Source organism: Buceros rhinoceros, unplaced genomic scaffold (genome assembly GCF_000710305.1).
Source record: "Buceros rhinoceros silvestris isolate BGI_N320 unplaced genomic scaffold, ASM71030v1 scaffold5759, whole genome shotgun sequence".
Classification (NCBI taxonomy): Eukaryota; Metazoa; Chordata; class Aves; order Bucerotiformes; family Bucerotidae; genus Buceros; species Buceros rhinoceros.
Genome location: NW_010431980.1, coordinates 34,732 through 55,246, shown reverse-complemented (window position 1 = coordinate 55,246; position 20,515 = coordinate 34,732). Strand labels below are relative to the sequence as shown.

General features: G+C 36.1%; 1 protein-coding gene across 1 annotated transcript in view; it reads left to right on the top strand.

Annotated features, from left to right (window-relative positions):
- Positions 1–384: 384 nt before the first annotated feature.
- Positions 385–20,515, top strand: part of PIBF1 (progesterone immunomodulatory binding factor 1) — a gene marked incomplete at its 3' end in the record, with an annotated part of 27,939 nt that continues 7,808 nt past the window's right edge. The window contains exons 1-7 of the mRNA XM_010143594.1: positions 385–636; positions 1,519–1,619; positions 3,396–3,594; positions 7,192–7,311; positions 16,263–16,396; positions 18,410–18,518; positions 19,726–19,907. Of these exons, the coding sequence (XP_010141896.1) occupies positions 385–636; positions 1,519–1,619; positions 3,396–3,594; positions 7,192–7,311; positions 16,263–16,396; positions 18,410–18,518; positions 19,726–19,907 (1,097 nt within the window). The remainder of the gene's footprint in view (positions 637–1,518; positions 1,620–3,395; positions 3,595–7,191; positions 7,312–16,262; positions 16,397–18,409; positions 18,519–19,725; positions 19,908–20,515) is intronic.

Here is a 20,515-nt window from a genome sequence, read left to right as displayed (position 1 = left end):
TGTGCCTCGTGGGTCTTGGAAGTTTTCAGAGCACGCACTTCTGACAGTGTCGTAGCAGATGCACATCTCGATTTAGCTATAACATCTTACTAGTAAGCTTGATTCACACCAGTGTTTAGTTTATTGCAGTCAAAACCCTTGTTAATTATTTAGGAACACAGTCCACAGGCAACCACCTTCTTCAGAGCTTCTTAAAATGTTTTTCTTGGGTGAACCAAAAAATACATTGTTGTGATGCTAAGAAGTATTGCTTAGTGGCCTTGTTTGGTTAATTTTTCATAATGACATAATGACTTTCACGTAATTGTTTTGATTCTTACAGTTGATTCTTCAGGGGCCTCATCTTAAAGTGTAACTTAAAAAACCTTGCAAATAGAGAAGAAAATGTCACATAAAAGCTCTAAGGAAATCAGGAAAGTAAATATTTCTAGCTCCTTGGAGTCTGAAGATATTAGCTTAGAAACCACAATACCAACTGATGATGTTTCTTCCTCTGAAGAGAGAGAAGGTGCTGTTAAAATCACTAAGCAGCTGATAGAGCGGAAGGAGTTGCTCCATAATCTTCAGCTGCTTAAAATAGAATTATCTCAAAAAAACTTGATGATTGACAACTTGAAAGCAGAATATTTGACCAAGGTAAGAAATGGGTTTTTTCTTTATAATATTTATTTATAATATTCTTTTGTTTCTGGTGCTTCTGGAGTTTAGTAGAAACTTCTGTTCTGTGAATTTCTGTGAATTGCATGCTGGAAGGCTACTTAGTTGTTTTTTCGTTCGGGTTTTTTTGTTTGTTTGTTTTTTGAGAGGGGCTGAGTGGTTGTCCTTTGGTTTTGTTTGGCTTTTTTAATGAGAAAAGGAAAGAAAGATATGGAAGACTTAGCTGGCTTGCCCAAGTCGTTATACTTATAAATGAATGAGGTGGGATTGAATTAGGTTTTCTAAAAACAAAGGAAAAAGGCCTGCTTTCTTTCAGATATAATCTTCAATGATGTAAACAGCTTGATGGAGCTCTTAACCTCAACTTGGGGAATGCTAGAAAAAGTAATTTGGATACTCCTCAATGATCTATTAATGAAGATGTGGTTAGAATACGCTGACATGCTAATAGGAGATTTTGTTGTGTACAGTTTCCACACACATGAAACTGAGAAAGGTGTAAAAACTTTGCCTTCTTTATGTGAAGTCTACATTTACAACTTATTACATACTAACTGTGGCTTTCGCTGGCTTGCTGCTCCAAGTTTAAACCTAGTTTGAAATTAGCTGAAAAGTAGCTATTTGGCTGAAAAAGATAAAATTTAGAGCTAAGTCTTTCTTATTTTTTGTTCATTAGGGTAAAATCCGTATTGTGTTTTATGAAGCCGTAGCATATTTAGAGGTCTTGTTAGGCAATGATTACTGCACTTCCTAGGGCATTGGGCTCTCCTCTTTTTTCTTTGTTCTTTTTGTAAAATACTTTTTAAAAATCACTGAGGTAACTTCTTTTCTTCAGTTTATACTTATGATCTTTATATTAAGATTGAAGAACTAGAAGAGAAGCTTAACGATGCAATCCATCAAAAGCAGCTGTTGTCTTTACGACTGGATAGTCAGCTGGCATTACAACAAGAAGATGCTAGGTATGATGGAAGTAAAACTAAAAACATCTTTAATAACTTACTAATATTCAAATTAACTCACAATTAATGGAAAATTATTAATTGCAGGAGTAGGATTTTTTTTCAGATTATGTTAGTATCTCCATTCTAAAAGTGCTTATTTAATTTACGTATAAGTAAATTTGAATTCAACTCTCACTGGCTGAAGGTTGTGGTTTTGGTTTTATTGTTACCTGGATTCAAAATTTAATAGGAACTGGGAGTAAGGACTTCCTTAAAACCAGTAAAGAGCAAAAGGAGTAGGTAGAGGCAGCAGACTTTCCATCAATTTTAACTGATGTTTTTTTAGTAACTCTGCAGCCTAGATGACTTGGGAAAGGAGAGGGGATAATGTTTAGCACTTCCAGTTTCAGATTGTGTATTGACAGAAATGCTTTCGGTTGATAATGTGGAAATTTAGATTTCATCTTGCTTTTCTGAAACACTTTGAGTTAACCTACAGCTGAAAACAGACTGGCTAGCAAGCTTCTCCAAATTATTTTGTCAATTAAATCTTGCAATCCCTGTGAAGGAAGAGCATTACTTAATAGCCTCATGGTACAGTAGAGGATGCAGCAGCTTACAAGATGTGACTGATTTAAAGTCATACTCTGTTCTAAGCCTAGAACAGATTTAGGAATGTGAAGCCAGACCCGAGATTAGTTACAGTAAAGCCTTTTGAATAAGGGCAGCTGACTGTCAGAAAAATGTCTGTTATTCTGTATGCCTATTTGCACCAGAGTGGAGTATTTTTATGTTGGCCATACTTGAGTTATCTGAGGAGTGCTTGATAAAAAAGTACTGATGTACGAATTGTTACTAATAGGCATTAAAAAGTTGGACTACTTTCCATTCCTCAGTCTTTTCATTAGTTTTCCTGTCTGTCTCTTATCTCATTTTTCATCCCCACTTAACAGAGTCATACAATATGTATGGAATATGTCCTTGTCTGGCTGCTTTCTGACCTGGGACTTTCTTTTTTCCTTTTGAAACCAGTGGGGCAGACATAGCCCTGTAATACTAGCTAGTATCTTTAATATTACCTTTTATATAATGTAGGAATTACTGCATTTTGAAGAATGATTTCATTTGAATACATTTTCAAGACTGACAGCTAAAACCTCCAAAAAAGTGGGTCAGTTACCTTTGATTTAAATAAACACTTTGAAACATCTCTAAGCGATGTGCAATTTCTCTTGCCATGTGATACCTTGTCACTGGTGATAATAGTAACGATAGTGTTTTAAGTGTTTTTACTTAAGTGTAGTGGAGTTTATGGTTTGTAATTTTTTTAAAGGACCCCAACTTTGTATGTTAACACTGGGTAGAAAATTAAGGGTTCCGTGTAGAATAGGATATAAGCATGTACGTACTGAAACTTAGTAAGACAAAAATTGAGTTACTATTGCTTTATTTGATGATTTGCTAGTTCTGTGGGTTTTATGTGGAAATATATTCTGCTGTTTCATGTTTTTAACCTTTTAATTGGTAAATTAATTTATAAATTCAAGCCAGCATATGTGGAAATTATCACTTCTCAGGTTCAGCTTTGTGTTGTCAATGACTATGAAGTTCCTGGCTTTTTATATGTGCTGTAACCGTGGTGGTATATACCCTTGTGCTGTTTACCTAATCTCTCTGTAAGTTTTCCACCTCTACAAAATGAGCATAACTCACTCCCTTGCCAGGGTATTGTTAAAGTTTGTCACTTGTGTTACTTGCTACTTAACGTCTTCTGTTTTCAAATCAAACCTGAAGAAAACATCAAGCTCTAATGAAACAAGAAATGGAAACTATATTATTGAGACAGAAGCAACTGGAAGAAACAAATCATCAATTAAGGGAGAGGGCTGGAGATATCCGTCGGAGTTTGCGAGACTTGGAATTAACAGATGATTGCTATGAGAAGTTAAAGTCTCTTCCTGAAGATCAGCTTTCTATCCCTGAATATGTTTCTGTGAGTATTGTGTGTTTTGTGTTGATTTAAAATATAGCTGTCTCCTGTGTCTGGCTGGGATGGAGTTAGCTTTCTTTTAAGCATCCTGAATCTTGCTCTGCTTTAGATTTCTGGCTAAAATAGTGCTGGTAGCACACCGGTGTTTTCTGTAGTGCTGGACAGTGCATTCACAGCATCAAGGCTTAGTCTTTCCCCCACTATACCTCCCTCTGTCCCCAGGGAGCTAGGGGTGGTCATGAGATTGAGAGAGGACAGAGCTGGACTGCTGACCCGAAGAGGCCAAAGGAATATTGCATACCATCTAACATCATGCTCAGCAATATAAACTAGAGGTTGAGGAACAAAGAGGAGGTGGGAGGGTGGTTCTGAGCAAAGTTATTGCTTAGAGACTGGGTGGGCATCGATCTGCTTGTGGGAGGTGATGAGTGATTGTCTTTGGCTTTTTTTTAATTATTATTAATTAATTCACCTCTCTTTCCTTCACTAATTAAACTGTTGTGGAAACTTAACATCTGAGTTTCTGTGCTTTTCTTCCCACTGGAGGCAGCGAGTGAGCGGCTATATGGGCTGCTGGCCAGGGTCAACCCACCACAAGCTGTAAATTGCTTTTGTTTAGAATTAAAGGGATGTGCATATAGCAGACGCCAGTCTATGCTCCTAGAATTTTTACTGTTCCCCAAGCAGAAATGAAGAACCTTCATAGGCAGATGTGCCATGTAGGATGTTCTTGGGAACATCTTTTGAAAAAGTTCCAAAACTTGGACTTTTGAAAGAACTAGAAGAATTTTAAGGCTCTAAGAGATAAATAGGACCTCTTAGCTTGGAGCCTGTAGAAGTATTTGAAGGGGTTTTGTTGATCCCTACACTATGGTCAAAAAAGGTGGATTTTTTAAAAACTGAAATCCATGTTCATCTGCTTGAAATTTTTGTGGAGGAAGCTCCAGGACTTCAGCAGTTTATTGACAGTCAGTACAAAAGACTGTGTAGCCAGGTGGGACTGGTACCAGGAGTTTCAGTAACCTTACCAGCTGCACTGAGTGAAGCTGTCACAGCACAATGACAGTGCTTAGATTGTGAGTAGAAAGCTCTCTAAAAGAGATGTGAAGCAGGAGAGGTAACAGCCACCTTCTACCCTTCATCTTCCTTTCTTTTCCTCTTGCATTCAACCAGTAAATGCTACTTTTGTCTGACTCAAACCCCGCTATGTGTGTTCAGCAAAGCCCCTTTCCTCTCTACACCTCACTTTTTTATTCTGAAGAAGTCCTTTTTTTGGCCAAGCTAATTTCATTTTTTTCTGGAGAAGACATTATGAAGATATACCACAGTAAGATGCTGTGTTGTCCTCTCAACGTCTTTTGGCAACAGGAGCAGTGTGAACCTCAGCGTATCAGTCATTACTTCAAGTTACTCAGCTGATACAAATGCTGGGAGGCTACAGAACTGTTCTGCATATCCTGTTTATGCATCCCTTTGGCTTCTGAAGGCTAGGAAAAGGTTATTGAAGGGAAAAAGTTACTCTTCTGATGCTGTTTTCTGCTTTACTTACCTAAGAAGAAATTGTGCATTTCTCAGGCAGATGAAATCTCTGCTTCCAGATCTTGTGTGCAGACCAATATTATAGTCTACTGATATTAGGGTAATACTCTCCTTGGCAGGAAAAAGCTCAGCTTAGAGAAAACTTGAGCAAGAAATTTCCAGACTCATTTTTTATTTATCAGTTACAAAATACTGCTTTACAGTTCTTCAGGATACAAATAAATGTGTATATATTTCTTACGTTTTATTTGAAACCTGGTATACTGGACAAACAGTGGGAAGTGCTTAAGTACAGATTTTTTATACAGAGATACTGCAAGTTTAAAATACTAGAATTAAAACACGTAAGATGTTTTACACTGTTATTCCACAAAGGAGTGCAATAATGACATGTTAGAGCAATGTTTAATTTTAATGATGAAGAAAAAAATGATCGTTTAAGCAACTTTCTTTTAAAATTACACTTTTTAAATGCGTAGTCTTAGACGTAGTGAATTAAGAATCCATTGTTACTATCTTAAAAATTAAAATAGGAACTTTATTTTGGGAAAGCTTATGTTTATTTCAATAAATATAGCACAGATCCTATTTTAGCTTATGTTTATTTTGCATCCAAAGGTAAGGATGAAAAGTAGAGCTCTCTTGTTAATTACAACAATTTCAAACAGCAGCAGGTTTCAACAAGCACAGTATTTGGAAAAACTTGAAAACACAACCCAAAAACCCCACCACTTCCTAGATAGTTTAACTTTTCTGCCATACTATTAACCTTCCAATGAAGGTGACTTCCTGTGACTGTTACACACTTGCTTTGTTGTATAAAGCAAATTACACCTGTGTTTACATCACAAATTTCCATGGCCTCTGTGTTTTTTAGAATTGTATGCTGTCAATTATATGGGATATACCTGGGACTTTTCTTTGTCTTCTACTATTTACAGGTAGCAAAACAGAGACCTGTCTTCCTTCTGCATGGATGTGTAGTACAGTTTGCTACTGAATGCTTACTTTATCTGTGCTTTCTTGCTTGTCCTTCCTGTACCTAACAACGTGTTAATGATGGGGAAGTGTGGAGTAACTTTTGCATGAAAATAGTGCTTAATTACCTGTTCTTTACATCCCCCAAAACAAACATTTTAAGGTATCAAGTTAATCTGAGAGTAATAACCTCTGTGTACCTGTGGGGGGGTGTCTATGAAAAAAGCTCTTTGTTTTGTCTCTTTTTTTTTTACTACTGGCTTCATGGTTTTACTACTGTGTTTTCTGGTATTTTTTTTCTTGTTCACTAGTAATGTTCTGGGAAAGTTTTATAGAGATGAGACTTACTTGTTTGAGACTGTGCCTATGACTGGAGTGGGGAAAGAGAGGAGTATGTGTTACTGAATTTTTTTTAAGTTTATTTTCCTAAAATCCTTTTGCAAGGCTTTTTCTTCAGTATTACTTTAGCAGAATCTTTCAGAGGCTTAGTGGCATGATGCAGCTGAACCCGTGTAGCACATGTTAGTGCTGAAAATGTGTGTGGTGTGTGTGTCAGTTCTTTCTGGCTTGCTCTTGCATTTTTCTTGGTGCAGATTCAGCGCACTGGACTGCTAGAAAACAAAACTAATCTCTCTCCATTTTTACACACCCCATAAAAATTTATATTGGCTTGGGGTAGGTTAGCAAATTAGGTTGGTTTATTGCTAAATAGGCTTTTTTTTTCCTTCTACACTGTTAATCAAATAAGCTCTAGATTTGCTCGAGTAAGAGTGTGGGACCACGTGGTCCACCAGCATCTGTAATTTTTAACCGTGCAGCCTGACGGAGAGCCGCATTAGTTGAACAGAAATGTGTATCTTTGCCTTTATCTCTCTTCTATATTCAGTGCCAAAACCAAACTTACTGTTTCTTAGTTGCTGCTATCTTTGCTTTGACATTTCCCCATTCCCACACACCCAACCAGGTTCCTGGCATGCACTAGAATTCATTTAGTGAATTATTGCCATAAAATGTTGAGCTGATTTTGTTTTGGGCTTGAGATTTTGCTAGTCTCAATTGTGAATATGTATCTTGTTCTCCTAGATCCGATTCTATGAAGTAGTCCATTCCTTAAGAAAAGAGCTAAGTGATCTACAGATGAAAAAGGAGAGCCTATCAGAAGAACTAAGTGGGTACAAATCCCAGCTGAAGTGTCTGTCAGAGGTCTGTGCACCTTCATTATCTCAATTAAGAAACTGTGTAAATATATATATTGTGAAAAACTCATTCTTCAAACCGTTATTTCTGTAAAAGATATAATAAAAAATTCCTGGGGCGGGGGGGAAGGAACGAAAGAGGCAACATGCTATATATGTCCCTGAGTAACAGCTAGTTTTACGTGTTGGCTACCCTGCAAGATCTGCTAGTGAGTTTGTTCTGGATAGACTCTTGCCAAGTATGTTATGCTTTTTTAGGGCAAGTTTCAAGGCAGGCAGGCTGAGACAGGAGATCCATCCAGCAGTAGCTGAAGATACAGCGATGGTCCAGTGTGTAGTGCATAGTTTTTGAGATGGTGGTATCTTGGTAGTTATTTGCTTCAGCTTTTGTTTTAACTATATAAAAATGAACTTTGTAAGAATTCTTTAGTTACATCTTCTCTGTTAGGCTTTTCAGCTGCTTATATTTTAATTTTCCTATTTATTCCTGTACTAAAGAAAAAGATAATTTTGTTTTAGATAAGGTATCAATGCCAGAAGTAGAGAAACAAGTTATCTAAATATATTTAATTATTTTCAAAGAGTAAAGGAGTTGAAACAGTATAAGGAAAGGTTTTTAAGGTATTTCTGAGTATTTATAGTATTTGTAGTATGTGTACAGTTAGGCTGACTTGTATTTTAGCTTAGTTCTGCCTAAATCTGGAGATGTTATAAAACAGCTCAGGTGCACGGAGTGTGTTTATCCAAGCCATGGCTAGCAGGCACTTAAATGCCACTGTCAGTTTACTACTTCTGAATTTATGCTTTAGTTACCACATTGGGTTTTTTTCCTTGGAATTTACTTATAGAGTAATTAGGTGTAAAGAGTTATTGTACAGGACAATCCTGTGAAATTAATATTATTTTCATTTTTCTTTTTGATGGAATTATAAAAAGCAGTCGATAAAATTGACTTTTGTGCACTTTTGTGCTTCAGTATTATTTTGTGTCAACATCTCTAGTCATAATTGAGATTAAATTTAAAATGAAGGAAAATGCTCATGTAAATCAAAGTTAACAGGATTAATGTGCTCCATTTAATAAAATTCTACAGGAGGTTTTCAGCCTTCTGAGATTTGGTTGACATCTGTTAATTTTTGCTGCAGCAATTCAATACGAGTAGAGAACAGTAACTAAAGTTGTAGTAGAAACGGTTTTCTTGGTACATTGACCTTTCTTTAATGTAGAAAATTTTTTTCTTTTTTACCACATGGTGGCAGTATCCACCTTTCCCACTGATTTATTTTTCAAAGTTTGAAGTTTACTGTGATTTTTTTTTTGATGCTGAAAGGACTAGAGTGTAGCCTATGTTGCACAGAGGTTGCTCTTTGAATGCTTATGCCCTATTTGCATAATTATGCTTAAAATGAGAGATAATTAATGACAACGAGTACTTCATTTGAAAAAAAAAAAATCAGGGAGATCCGTATGTTGAAATGTCGCAAGAATAAAAAGGCTTTCAGTTGCTAATAAAAATTATTCCTTAGGATTCTCAGGAGTCAGATAAGATCAGTTACTGCAATTTGTACAATATGTACAAAAAATATAAAACCAAAACCCAAGTCTTCACCTTATCTGTTATGTGTAGAGATGATTGTTCTGGATACTTAATGAAATATGATCTGATACGAGATATTTTATGCATGGAGAGACTTAAGAGTCTCTGTCTTTTGCTTGTGACAAGTTCAGATTTGACCTAGTGGCTTCAGGAGTGTTATAAGGAACCTCAGGCTGTTTCAGATAATAAGATAAGAGGAGTAGCATCAATACATGAGGGTACTTCAGAATCTCTAATGTACTTTAGTACACTAAAGTAAACATGCCTACCCATCTCTTGCAGTTTATGAAGATGTGGTTTCAAGGTGTACTGTTGGAGTAACTTATTTATTTGAGCTCCGTAGATAAAGTCAAGCTTTATTGCAAGGAAATTTATCAGTTGGAAATAAAGCGCAGTTTCATTCCATCTTACTTAAGCTCTTATACTTTTCTTTTACAGTTTTTGTGGTATTCAACCATTCTTTATTTCCAGCTACATGAAACATAGTTGCTGAAGTTTCTTGCCTGTTATTAAATAACTTACACTCTTCAAATCTTTCCTCTGGTTCCCATACAATATTCTTTAAACTTTAAGTTTTCTCCAACAGCTGCAATATTTCTGTTCTCTACATAGTTTATCAACGAAGTGTCTGTTCTGGGTTTAAAGCTTCTTTAGGAAACTACTAATACAGACATTTGAAATGCAGTCATCACTGAAGGTAATACAATCTTTTCTTTTTTCTCTTTGTGAGAATAAATCATTTCCTACAGTAGGCATTCCTTTTTTCTACTATTGCAGATAGTTAAATCTCACCCTAATGGGTTTCAACATGATTTTTCTCCTTTTTGTGGAACATGGAAAGAAACTAAAATATATGCTTAGCTGAAATCTTTCTATTAACTACTAATGGTTTGCAGGGGAAGGGGTTTTGCTGGCTTTTCTGGTTGTTCACATCTGATGGACTAGATTTGAGTAAGTTTTATATACGTAGATATTCACCCAGAAATAAAGTAATGAGAAATATGGGAGAATTAGGTATAGACTCATAGAAAAGACTATCTAGGCAACAAAGAATTGAACAAGTTCAAAGGGAAAATCTAAATTTTTCCAATATATTAAGCCAACTCTAGGAAACTTTAGATGTGAAATGAATTGTAGGACAACCATTGCCTAACATCAGCTATGGTATTTTGTGACAGGATGACAGATGTCCTTTAATTTGGTCAAATTCTTGTTTCAGAGTGTGAACATAAGATTACCTTTTTGTTTAGGGGCGTGGAAAGACCACTAAATGAAAGTTGTTCTTACAACAGACCTAGCCTGGCACAAAAGTGAGTGCAGTGGCCTGGTATTGTTGCCTCTTAGCCAGCTGAGTTTCTATACATCTAGCTGTACCAGCTAGGAAGCTCTGTTCTGTAAAAGCTGAATTGTCATTGTAAGTTTGTAGAAACTAATTTTCAAAGCCTTGACAAATCCACATGTTCTTTATCTTTAGTCAATTAATTTATTTGTATTAGGAAAAACTTATTTCTGACTTCAGGACATCAAAGCCATCTTTTGAATGTTTGTCACTTGTATTTGTAGTCAAGGTATATGAAAATGTATTTTATTTGTTCAGAAGCTGCAGAAGGTCTTAAGTATGTATCAGCATCTGTTAGCACTCATTTAATTCTTGGTATGTTGATGAGTAAGACACTAAAACTCTACAACTTTGTTGCAAAGTTCTCTTGTTGCTTGTCTGTTGCTGCTTTGAGTTAACGCTTAATCAAAGGCTGCTGAATCTGTCAGGCAGACCCAGTAGGGTGGGGAGATGCTTCTGACAACTGGTAGCAGAGAACAGTGTGTGAAGACTGATTTCTAGCACTGGAACATAGTCTGATAAACACAGCTAGTGTCAAAAAATCTTTGTTACCACTTCCTGTTTTTAAAGTGGTTGGTATAAATGGTTCTGCAGTACTACCACTAAGTTAATGGCTCTCTGCATACAGAGAGCATCTGTGATTTAGACCACTGTGTTTCCTCTGATTCTAGGTGCATGCATACTGGAGGAAGGCAGTGGAACTGGTAAAAGCAATGTTCTTGGATTGCAGTGCTGAGTGATCTGTTCATTCCTCCTTTCACAGTGCTCAGTAGTTCAAGAACAAATAATGGTGGTGCCACCACCTTTGGAGGTACAGCTAGAGAATAAATTTCATATATAATACTGTATTACCAGGAACTTCCCAGAAAAAGAACCGGCTTCTGATGTGTGTTGCCATGCTGAATATTAGTGTACTATTTTCAGGGTTGTTTGCTTCCAAAGTAGTTAGAACCTTCCCTCAAACAGATGTAATTTACTAGTTACATGTTTCTCTCAAGGCTGGGAGAGAGCCTGAGAAGGAAACTGTGCTTTTCTGCGTAGCTCTAGAAGATTGAGTATTGCTTTCTTCTTCTGGCTATGAGTTTCTTGGCAGTGTTTTCCTGGAATTCATTCTTGATACAGTTTTATCAGGGCTTCCTTTCTTTAGTGTTTTTTTTTCTATAAAGTTTCCTTCAGGACTTGCAATCAGATTTATAATACGACAGTTATCTAAAAGCTATGGATACCCTAAAGACAAATCTAGATGTATGTAGGACAAAGATCTCTTCTAAGACCTTGTCTCTGAATCAGGATTAGTAGCTGTCAGATTTTGCTAGATGTACGTAACAATTTTCTCTGTGATAATGTTTCCCAGCTGGAGGAAAAACTATAGTCTATAGTCTTCGAAGAATGAACTAAGCTATTGCACTCAAAGAATCAGTTGGCACTAGATGTATCTGAGTGGTGTAAATGAGGCTGTTGTTGCTACTCTAGAAGGACTGTGTCCCCAAAGATTTCTTCTGAAATCTGCACATCCGCAATTAGAGACTGCACTCTAGAACCCTTCCCTAGACCCCTGACACCAATTCTTTGAAGTGCTTTGATTATTTGCTCTTCACATCTCTCTCTAGGAAGATCAGATGAGACCGCAGTCTTAGATGAGATATGTGCCTTCTTTTCTTCATTAATGTTAATATTTATCTTGTTCAGGAAAAAAAATGGCAAGGAAAAATATTCTACTAATAACTATAAACTTGAGGCAGCAATTTAACATTTCTGAGACTCAAGAAAACTTTTATATAAAAGTTCCCTTATATAAAGTTCCCTTTTCTATCCAATGTCTGTTTACCTCTTTTGATATATAGCTATGGCTCATATAGACTGCTAGTTGTTGTTCAGGTACCCAATGGCTTAATTTGCCATTAAGCCTGTAATGCAATGATCTCAAGGATCCTTTTCACCTGAGAATATTTCCCTAAAAATTCTAGTCAGCTCAGATCCGGAGAGAAGGAGCTTTTTATTCCCCCTCACTTCCTTTTGCAGTAGGGGAACTTATGCCAAAGCTTTTCTTCCTTACCTTTCTTACAGAGCTTCCCTGTGTTGGAAGTAGCTCAACATTTTTGTTTATAATTTTCAGTGGCAGATAGTGCTCTATCTACAGTCCTTGGCAGATTACCAATTTCATATCAGCATACTAGAAGAGATGTCTTATTCATCAAGTTATACATTACAACTACTTAAATCTCAGGAAGAAGTTTTCAAATAAATAATCTATTGACCAATATTTTTTAATACATTCTATGAAAATAGGTTGAAGGAAAAAAGTCATCTTTGCTAAGTAGCAACACCTCATCCAAATGACTTGAAGAAATTGATTTTCCCATCACAATACTGCAGCAACTTTACATTTGCCTTGGGCCTTTAAGAACCTTAGAATATGAACAGAATGTGCTGGCTTGTGTAAGTGATCTTTCAAAGATGAAGTTCTTTTAAATAAGCTTTTTAAAAGCAGGATCACTTTCTTCCACAGGCTTATCTGTTGACATTGTGAAGAAGTCATGCTACTTCTGTTTGATTGGCTGATTAATCTTTTCCTTGCTTTTCTGTTGTTTATCTTCTTATCCTAAAGGCTTTCTGAAGGAACAGCTAATCCCTACCGTGTATTATGTGTCACTAACTTTGTTCAAAAAGTATGTCACCCAGTTTTTGTACTTTAAATTTAGGTGTTCATTTCAGTGTTCATTTTGGTGATTGCCGTTCATTCCAGAAGGAGGATAACTGAAGCTCAACATCATGAAACTGTAGGTCTGTCATTAGATCTTTAGTTTCTCTACCAGTTTGGGTTTTAGATGGTACTGATCAGGCAAGTACAGAATCTTCTTGCTTGAAACATCTGCCGACAATGTTTGTCAGTTCAAAAGAGGCACTTCTTGGTAGGGACTGCCTCATAAGCTCTGTAGAAACCACCCGTACAGGTTAATACTGGGTCTCTTGGACAACTCTTAACGATTTCTTTGAATGTTTGCCTACCGATCTCACACAGGACAGGTTTGTTTGTTTGAACCACCTGTCTGATTTGCTATTCTTTGCAGAAGCAGAAATTAGTAAGAAGCTGAAGAGAAGTCATGCATTGTTGACAGGATCATCGCAATCACATTTCATGTTTGTCCTTTAATTTTTTTGAAGGATTGTGGGCTTAAGTTACTTCTATTTATTAGCGTTATTTCCAGGACCTCATTTATGTCCTCAAAAGTGCTCTGTACCTTGTTCGTTGTAAAAGTTGATCATCGAGACTTCCAAGCTATCTCTTGAAGATAAATTGAAAGGTAGTTCCTTTACAGAGATTTTAAAATCAGTTCAGAGTATATGGATATTGTTATAAACTAAAATAACTTCATCGCATGTGAAGCAAGGCTTATTCTTCCTAAGCACAGTCTTTAAGATATATTGCTATAGAAGTCCAGAAGCTTGTGTATCTGCTACCTAGAGATGTGCATACCATACAGGGTTTTTTCTGTGTTAGCCTGTAAACTGTTTATTAGCTTGGCTTATCACATCTCTTCCTGTAATTGAAATACAACTTTGACACCTAAAAGATTAGATAGTTGAAAAACAGTAACCTATACATTAGAATTAGTATTTTTTCATGAATTGTATTAAATCTTTAAAAAAACCAAACCCCTTGAATTATCTGTTTAACAGTTTGGTAATTTAGGTATGTCTCAGTATCACTTTTCAAAAAGAGAATTTAACTTCCCTCGCCTTTCTTAGAGTTATCATCTCGCTACATGATGTTAATATCTGATTTGTTAAATAACATTCAGAACCTAGTTTAGGTCTCAGATATTAGAAGAAACTAAATTAGGTAGATATTTAACTGTTCTGTTAATTGGTGCTTTAGAGTTGTCTATGGCAAATTTGTTCAGAATTTAACCAATTTAATTTTGTACTTTTAGTAACTGTCTTCTAGCTGCTAAATCTGTAATACTGTAGGAACTTCAATAGTCTACTCTGTGAAGGGCATATGAATTCCAGCATGGTATTAGCAGCAGAATGGCACAGGATTTCCACAGGGAAGTCAATTTGCACTTAAGTTAAGTGCCCTTACCACCATTTCCTATTGCAATGAGTCATGTTTGCACTGTATAACAGAGTACTTGCACCTGGACGTTACGTATTTGAACCTCTAGCTAGCAGACACTCTAGCTTGTAGATGACACATTTAAAAATATCTGACAGATATTTACCATTTTGATAAAACCATCTTTGTGTATGGTGACGTGTTAATTGGTGTAAGAAGAAAGTGTTAATTTGCTTTCTCTGTCTGTTGATCAGGATAAACAGAAAAATAAACCGTATATAATACTATGTTAGGATGAATAGCAGTCATGTCTTTAGATGACATGATCTCAATGATATACCATCCAAAATTCTCATGAAAACTTCTAGTGTTGTGATTTTGATCTAATGAGTTTTTAGTGAAAGTGAGAATTACTAGATTTGTGAAATATAAACAAAAATATTGTTATTTATCAACAGAATAGTTATGGTATATTTAGTAGCTCAGGGAACTTTTCTGTAGTGTCTTACAAGTATTTAGATGTGTTTTGGTTTCATGAAAAAGGCATTCTTTAAGTCTTTCGGTTTATGTTGCCTGTGAATTTGATTAGTGTTCTTTGTTTCTTTCCATCCATATCCTAGAGTATTATGCTTGAGTTCATTTCTCCTAGGAAGCTGAATTTAGAGTCATCCATTCCATATATACTGTTGGCCTAAACTCTTCTTGTATATTAAAAACTAGCTAGCTACAATTACTGACCTCTCTTATAACTGTATAAAGCATAGCTTTCAGTTTATTTTGAAAAAATATGTCCTCATACAGTGTCCCTCACTGCGAAATAAATTTAATTTGCAGTGGCTAAATAGTTCAGTAATCACATCTTAAGGCACTCATTTGGCTTTGTGTTCACCTCCAATGAATAATACTGTGATGTCCATTTGGTATAACTGAAAGTTGTTGTTTATGAAGTATCCATTTTCAAGCTTGCCGTGTATCAACCACAGCAGAAAAAAACAGAACTCAGAAGAATTTTGAAAAACAGAAAAAATCAAAAAATCAAAACGCCCGGGGGGTATTCTCAAATTTTTAACAAGCAACCCTTTTTGCCCGCCATCAATTTTCCCTGGTACAGGTGGATGAACTGGGTTTTTTGCTCATCCAATGATTTTTTTGTTTTGAGAAGAAATTGCTAAGTAGTAGAACATTTAAGACAATCACATAAGGTAAGTTTGTGAAAATAAATACCTGCTTTCAAGAAGGATCTGCGAAATGGAGTCTAGATTGGGGATTAAAGTACGAATGTCTGCTATTCCTGTGGGTGTTGGGAGGGAAGAGTATGATGATTAGGAAATCTGTTTTATAAAAGCAATAACCAGTGTTTTAAAAGGCAGGTGATTTCTTTGTGTTTTGTTGGAATGTTCCCTTTCTTCTAGTTCCCACAGTGGGCTCTCAGAGTATACGAGGAGGAAAAAGGGGAAATTTTTTACTGCTTCCATAAAAGGTTCAGCAAAGATAAGCTACCAGATGCAATTTGAGAGGAACTGGCTGAAACTTTTAATATAATGGCAAAAGTTGCCAAACTTTCTGAATGACCGATCTGCTTTCTTTTTTTCAAACGGACCAGCAAAGGAACAAGGAAACTTGTTTGAAACTTGTTTGAAAATGCTGTAAAGGTGGCATGGCTTTTTACTCCTACTGGAGGTTTGTAGACCACCAGGTGTATATATGAGGGTTACTGGTCTTGAAAGTTGTGCTGGTGGACAAATGTCTTAGAAAAACTAGGTAAATGAATCACCTATTTAGAAAAAAATAAAAATAAATTGAGTATAGATGTTTACTTTGTGTGCTAGATTTCCAAATACTGAGACAAATGAAGATACCATCACTTGAATATTCACAAGAGGTCTTTACAAAACTTAGTCAATGATTGCTTTAAGTAAATATCAGTGTAGCTGCGATCATTTCAAATGTCTTAACTTCTAGAGTTATGAAGATGAGAGGAGGAACCGGTCAGAGCTTGAGGTTAGGTGCCAGCGTTTAACACTGGAACTGGCTGATACCAAGCAGATGATTCAGCAAGGTGATTACAGACAAGAGAACTACGATAAAGTAAAATGGTAGGTATCTCTATAGCTCAAGTGTTCTACTAATGTACAAATCTTAATAGATAAACTTCAACTTTGACCAACTAGTTTTTCATTTGATTTTTGGCTTGTGCACACCACAGATATTTTTCCTTGCCTCAATCCACTGATGGTTTATTGTAGTATATTGCATTCATAAGATGAACAACATTTTGAAATCTGATGCATCAAATGATGTTCCTAAAAGTGTTTATATTTAGGCATTTGTTGTGTTTTCAGAAAAGGCTGCTAGTCTCATTGCAACTAAAGAAGTGGGAGTTGTTGATGCCAAGCATCTTAGAATCAGTACTCTTTCTCTTCTATATTAAAAACAGTGATCTACCAAGCGGCGCTGTGCTCTACTGTGTGGTGCCTACATGGTGAATTAAGAAGGCAGGACTTCAGGAATTGATATTACAACTTAAGATAGGTTTGTAACCATAAATTTGAAGGAGCTGTTGTAAGAACTCTTTGTCAGAGAATTTTAGTATTACATTAGTGAATTGGATTAACTGCAGGAAGTTCCTGCAGTGACTATTGTTTTAAAACAGATTTTTACAGTTCTAGCCTATGCTTTGCATGCCCATCTTGTAAACAATTGCAAAATTGTGAAAATAGACTTTTTATAAATACCATGATAGACGTATACTTAACGGTCCAGCTCCCAGATGGCTTTCTCAGGGTGCTTGCAAGTGCCAGAAATCTGGCCTTTGGCACATCTGTTGGGGAATGGATTAAAAAATGGGGATTATGAATAGAAAACACCCTGTCAGATCCTTAGTTGTTCATACTGAATGAACTCTGGCTCACTTACGTAGATTACATTGCCACTGAGTTATTTGAAGGAGAGTCTGTCTTCTGAATAACTAGTTCACAGCTATATGTACTAAAACCTGGAAGCTTGTTGCAAATAGGATGGATTGATGCTATGGCTTGCTTCCTCTGTGCAACTGCATCTTAAGAGGATTGTAATAATGTTCACGTGAATGGCCCCAGTGTTTAACAGCGTACATTTAAAATAGTCTTGAGTTGAAAAAAGGCATGAATGAATGTGCCAAAACTATATTTGAGAGAGTGGGTTGTATTCATCTGGGTAGACGCAGACGAAGGGCAGGAGAGAACACTGTTGGCGTGACTGCGTGAGGATATTTGGGAGCACTGCAGGAGTTAATCACTTCCAGACTTGTTTCTGCCTTTAAAAATGCTATGTCAAATCTTCTAGTTCTGGCGTACTACAAGTTATCTCGGTTTTAAAGCTATGCTATGCTTCATATAAAACATATATAGCTTTTTCCCAAACTGCAGGCTCATACTGGCTCATTCATTTGACTGTTCTAACAGGGTCAGATAGAGTGGAGACGTAGAGCTGCTTCTTTGTGCATATGGAAAATACTCTTTTTCAGGACACAAACATAATTTTTTTCAGCTGTGTTGTGTATTTTAAACATGAGAGGAGTGTACAAGCCCTTCTGATATCAAGGGGCTGTATACAAGGGAGAGTAGCAACTGAGAAAAAGTGTACATTGCTTTCTGTGTGATTAGGAAGAAGGGAGTGAAGTTGCTTTACTCTTTCATCAGACTTCGATGTCTGAAAAAGATAAAAGAGAATTGCCATGGGGAATAGCATCAAAAGTCTGATGAAGCTAAAGGATGGCCAAGGGTACTTACAGCTCTTTGCTAAGAGGAGAAATGTATAGCCCAAACTTACACTGAGGAAGAATAATCAGAGGAGGATGAAATAATATAAGATGGGAATTAAGGATTATTGTATTATAATTTAGGATTATTTTATTAAATACTTAGAAACAAAGAAAATTCTTTCATATAGTAAAATACCATTGCAGGTGTTAATCACTAAAAAAGGTAAGATTATCACTACTTGCCCTGTGAGTGACTGGTTGGAAGAAGTCAGTATCACAAACTGAAAGGAGGAGAAGAAAATACAAATGCAAAAGCTTCTTGTTCATTACACTGTATGCATCTAGTAGTTTCACTTTGTTTTAACAGTGAACGTGATGTTTTTGAACATGAATTGTCAGAACTCAGAAGAAAATATGAAATATTAGAGGTGTCACACAAAGCACAAGCTAAAGAAAGAAATGACTTATCGAAAGAGGTAAACAAAGTTCTTCAGTAATTGTCTATTTCTTCACTTTGTGAATTTGATTCTTTATCTAATCAAGTCTGTCAGGATCGCTCCTATGATCATGAAATAATTTAGATTATGAATGGTGCTCAGGAAACCAGCTGGTCCAACCCTCCTATGCAGTGTAGTGCCAGCCTAGGTCAGGCTGCTTAGGGCGTTGGCAAGTTTTGAATCTCTCCAAGGATGGAAAATCCACAGCCTTTCTGGACAATCTCTTTTTAAACTTTCAGATGTGTAACTAATTGCTCCATGTCTTTGTCTGGAGCATCCCCCTTAAGTAACTTTTAGTCCTTTCATGCCTCAGGAAGGGTTAATTCTGTTAAAACATGTACATGATCTCTTTATAGTTTTGGGGGACATTTCTGCTATTAATTTATCATTCTTTGGACTTTGCATGTGATACCCTCAGGACCTTATATGGCAAAGGTCATAAAATGGCATTTCTCTCTAAGAGTAAGGAGTTGGGCAACTCTGCAATAGTGCTGTTATGCTCTGTGGCTCTTTTCTTACAATGTTCACCTGGAGTAGATGGAGACTACTCTCTCGCACCACTTTATTCTTGGAGTAGTGAAGATGACTGATCTGGTGATTGGGAAGGTTATTGCAGAGACTCACAAGATATTCATGTTTCTACTTTGGCATTAATTCAGCCTGAAAGGCATTTATAACCCTTTTTGCTCTTGATAATGGGCTGGAACATTACCTTGTCCACAACCACCGTGATATACTTCAGCCCCAGAACTAGCAGTTTTACCATTTCTTTACAGAGCAATAATCACTCTGATGCCCCCCAACTTTTAACTTCTGTTTCTAAGGATGTTGTAGGCAGTAGTATGACAGGTTGGCACCAAGACTCAACATCAGTATTTCTGGTATGGTACTACCACATTTCAGTACTTCAGTACTATTTAGCTACTCAAGGAGATTAAGGGACACTTGACCCCTTTTTCAGGTGCCAACTACCAGAATCCTGAAAACTCATCAAATTATAGTTTTATTAAAGGCTGTTTTCAGCATAAAGTTTCAGTAACTTACATTAAATATAAGTGTAAATAGAGTTTTTTGGTTCAGGTCATTTAATAGAAGAGAGGTAAAATGAAATCACAAATGTGCACATAGATGAAAACCTTATCTTGAAGTTCATTTTAAAGTGTGGTTTTTTTAATGCTTTTTATAGCTGGCAACCATACAACAATCCCTCAGCTTGTTGCAAAAAGATAAAGATTATCTGAATCGTCAGAACATGGAGCTTAGTGTTCGGTGTGCGCATGAAGAAGATCGTTTTGAAAGACTTCAGATTCAGCTAGAGGATGCCAAAAAAGCTAGGGAAGAAATGTATGAAAAATATGTTGCATCCAGGTAAATTATTATGTGTTCACTTCTATCAGTAGACAAGATATTTAATTGTTTTCCCTTGTTTCTTGCACAAATTCTGGTTAACTAAAATTAATTTTAACTTTCACAAAGCTAGGCCATATTTTTGTAACTAGAAACAGATCACTTTTGTTGAGTCTTAACGCATATCAGGAGTTTTTTTTTTTTTAAAACCTTTGATACAAGATCATAGCAGTGAAGATGCCAGCAGTGAAAGTTTTTGGCAACTATTCTCTTAGGTGTATATAGAAATTTACAGAGGTAAATTAATTACAAAGGAAAGAAAAAGAGTATACAGTGCATATGTTATATATCTTAGTCCTCCTGCCCCAAATTACCTTTATTAAAAACAGGAGTACTTGAAAGGCAATCTAAACCATTATTGCTGAATAAAATATATTTTCACAAATATTTAAAATAGGACATTGTATGTTTCAGTTATTAGAGCTATCAGTCTTTCATATCTCAAGTTATAATACAGATTCTCTAAATGTTGGTCCAACTTGTTGTTCTTTACAAGGCTACCTAAACTAAATCATTTGACTGTCATGAAATTTCAAACCACATTTAGATTTTTCTCACAGTTCATGTTA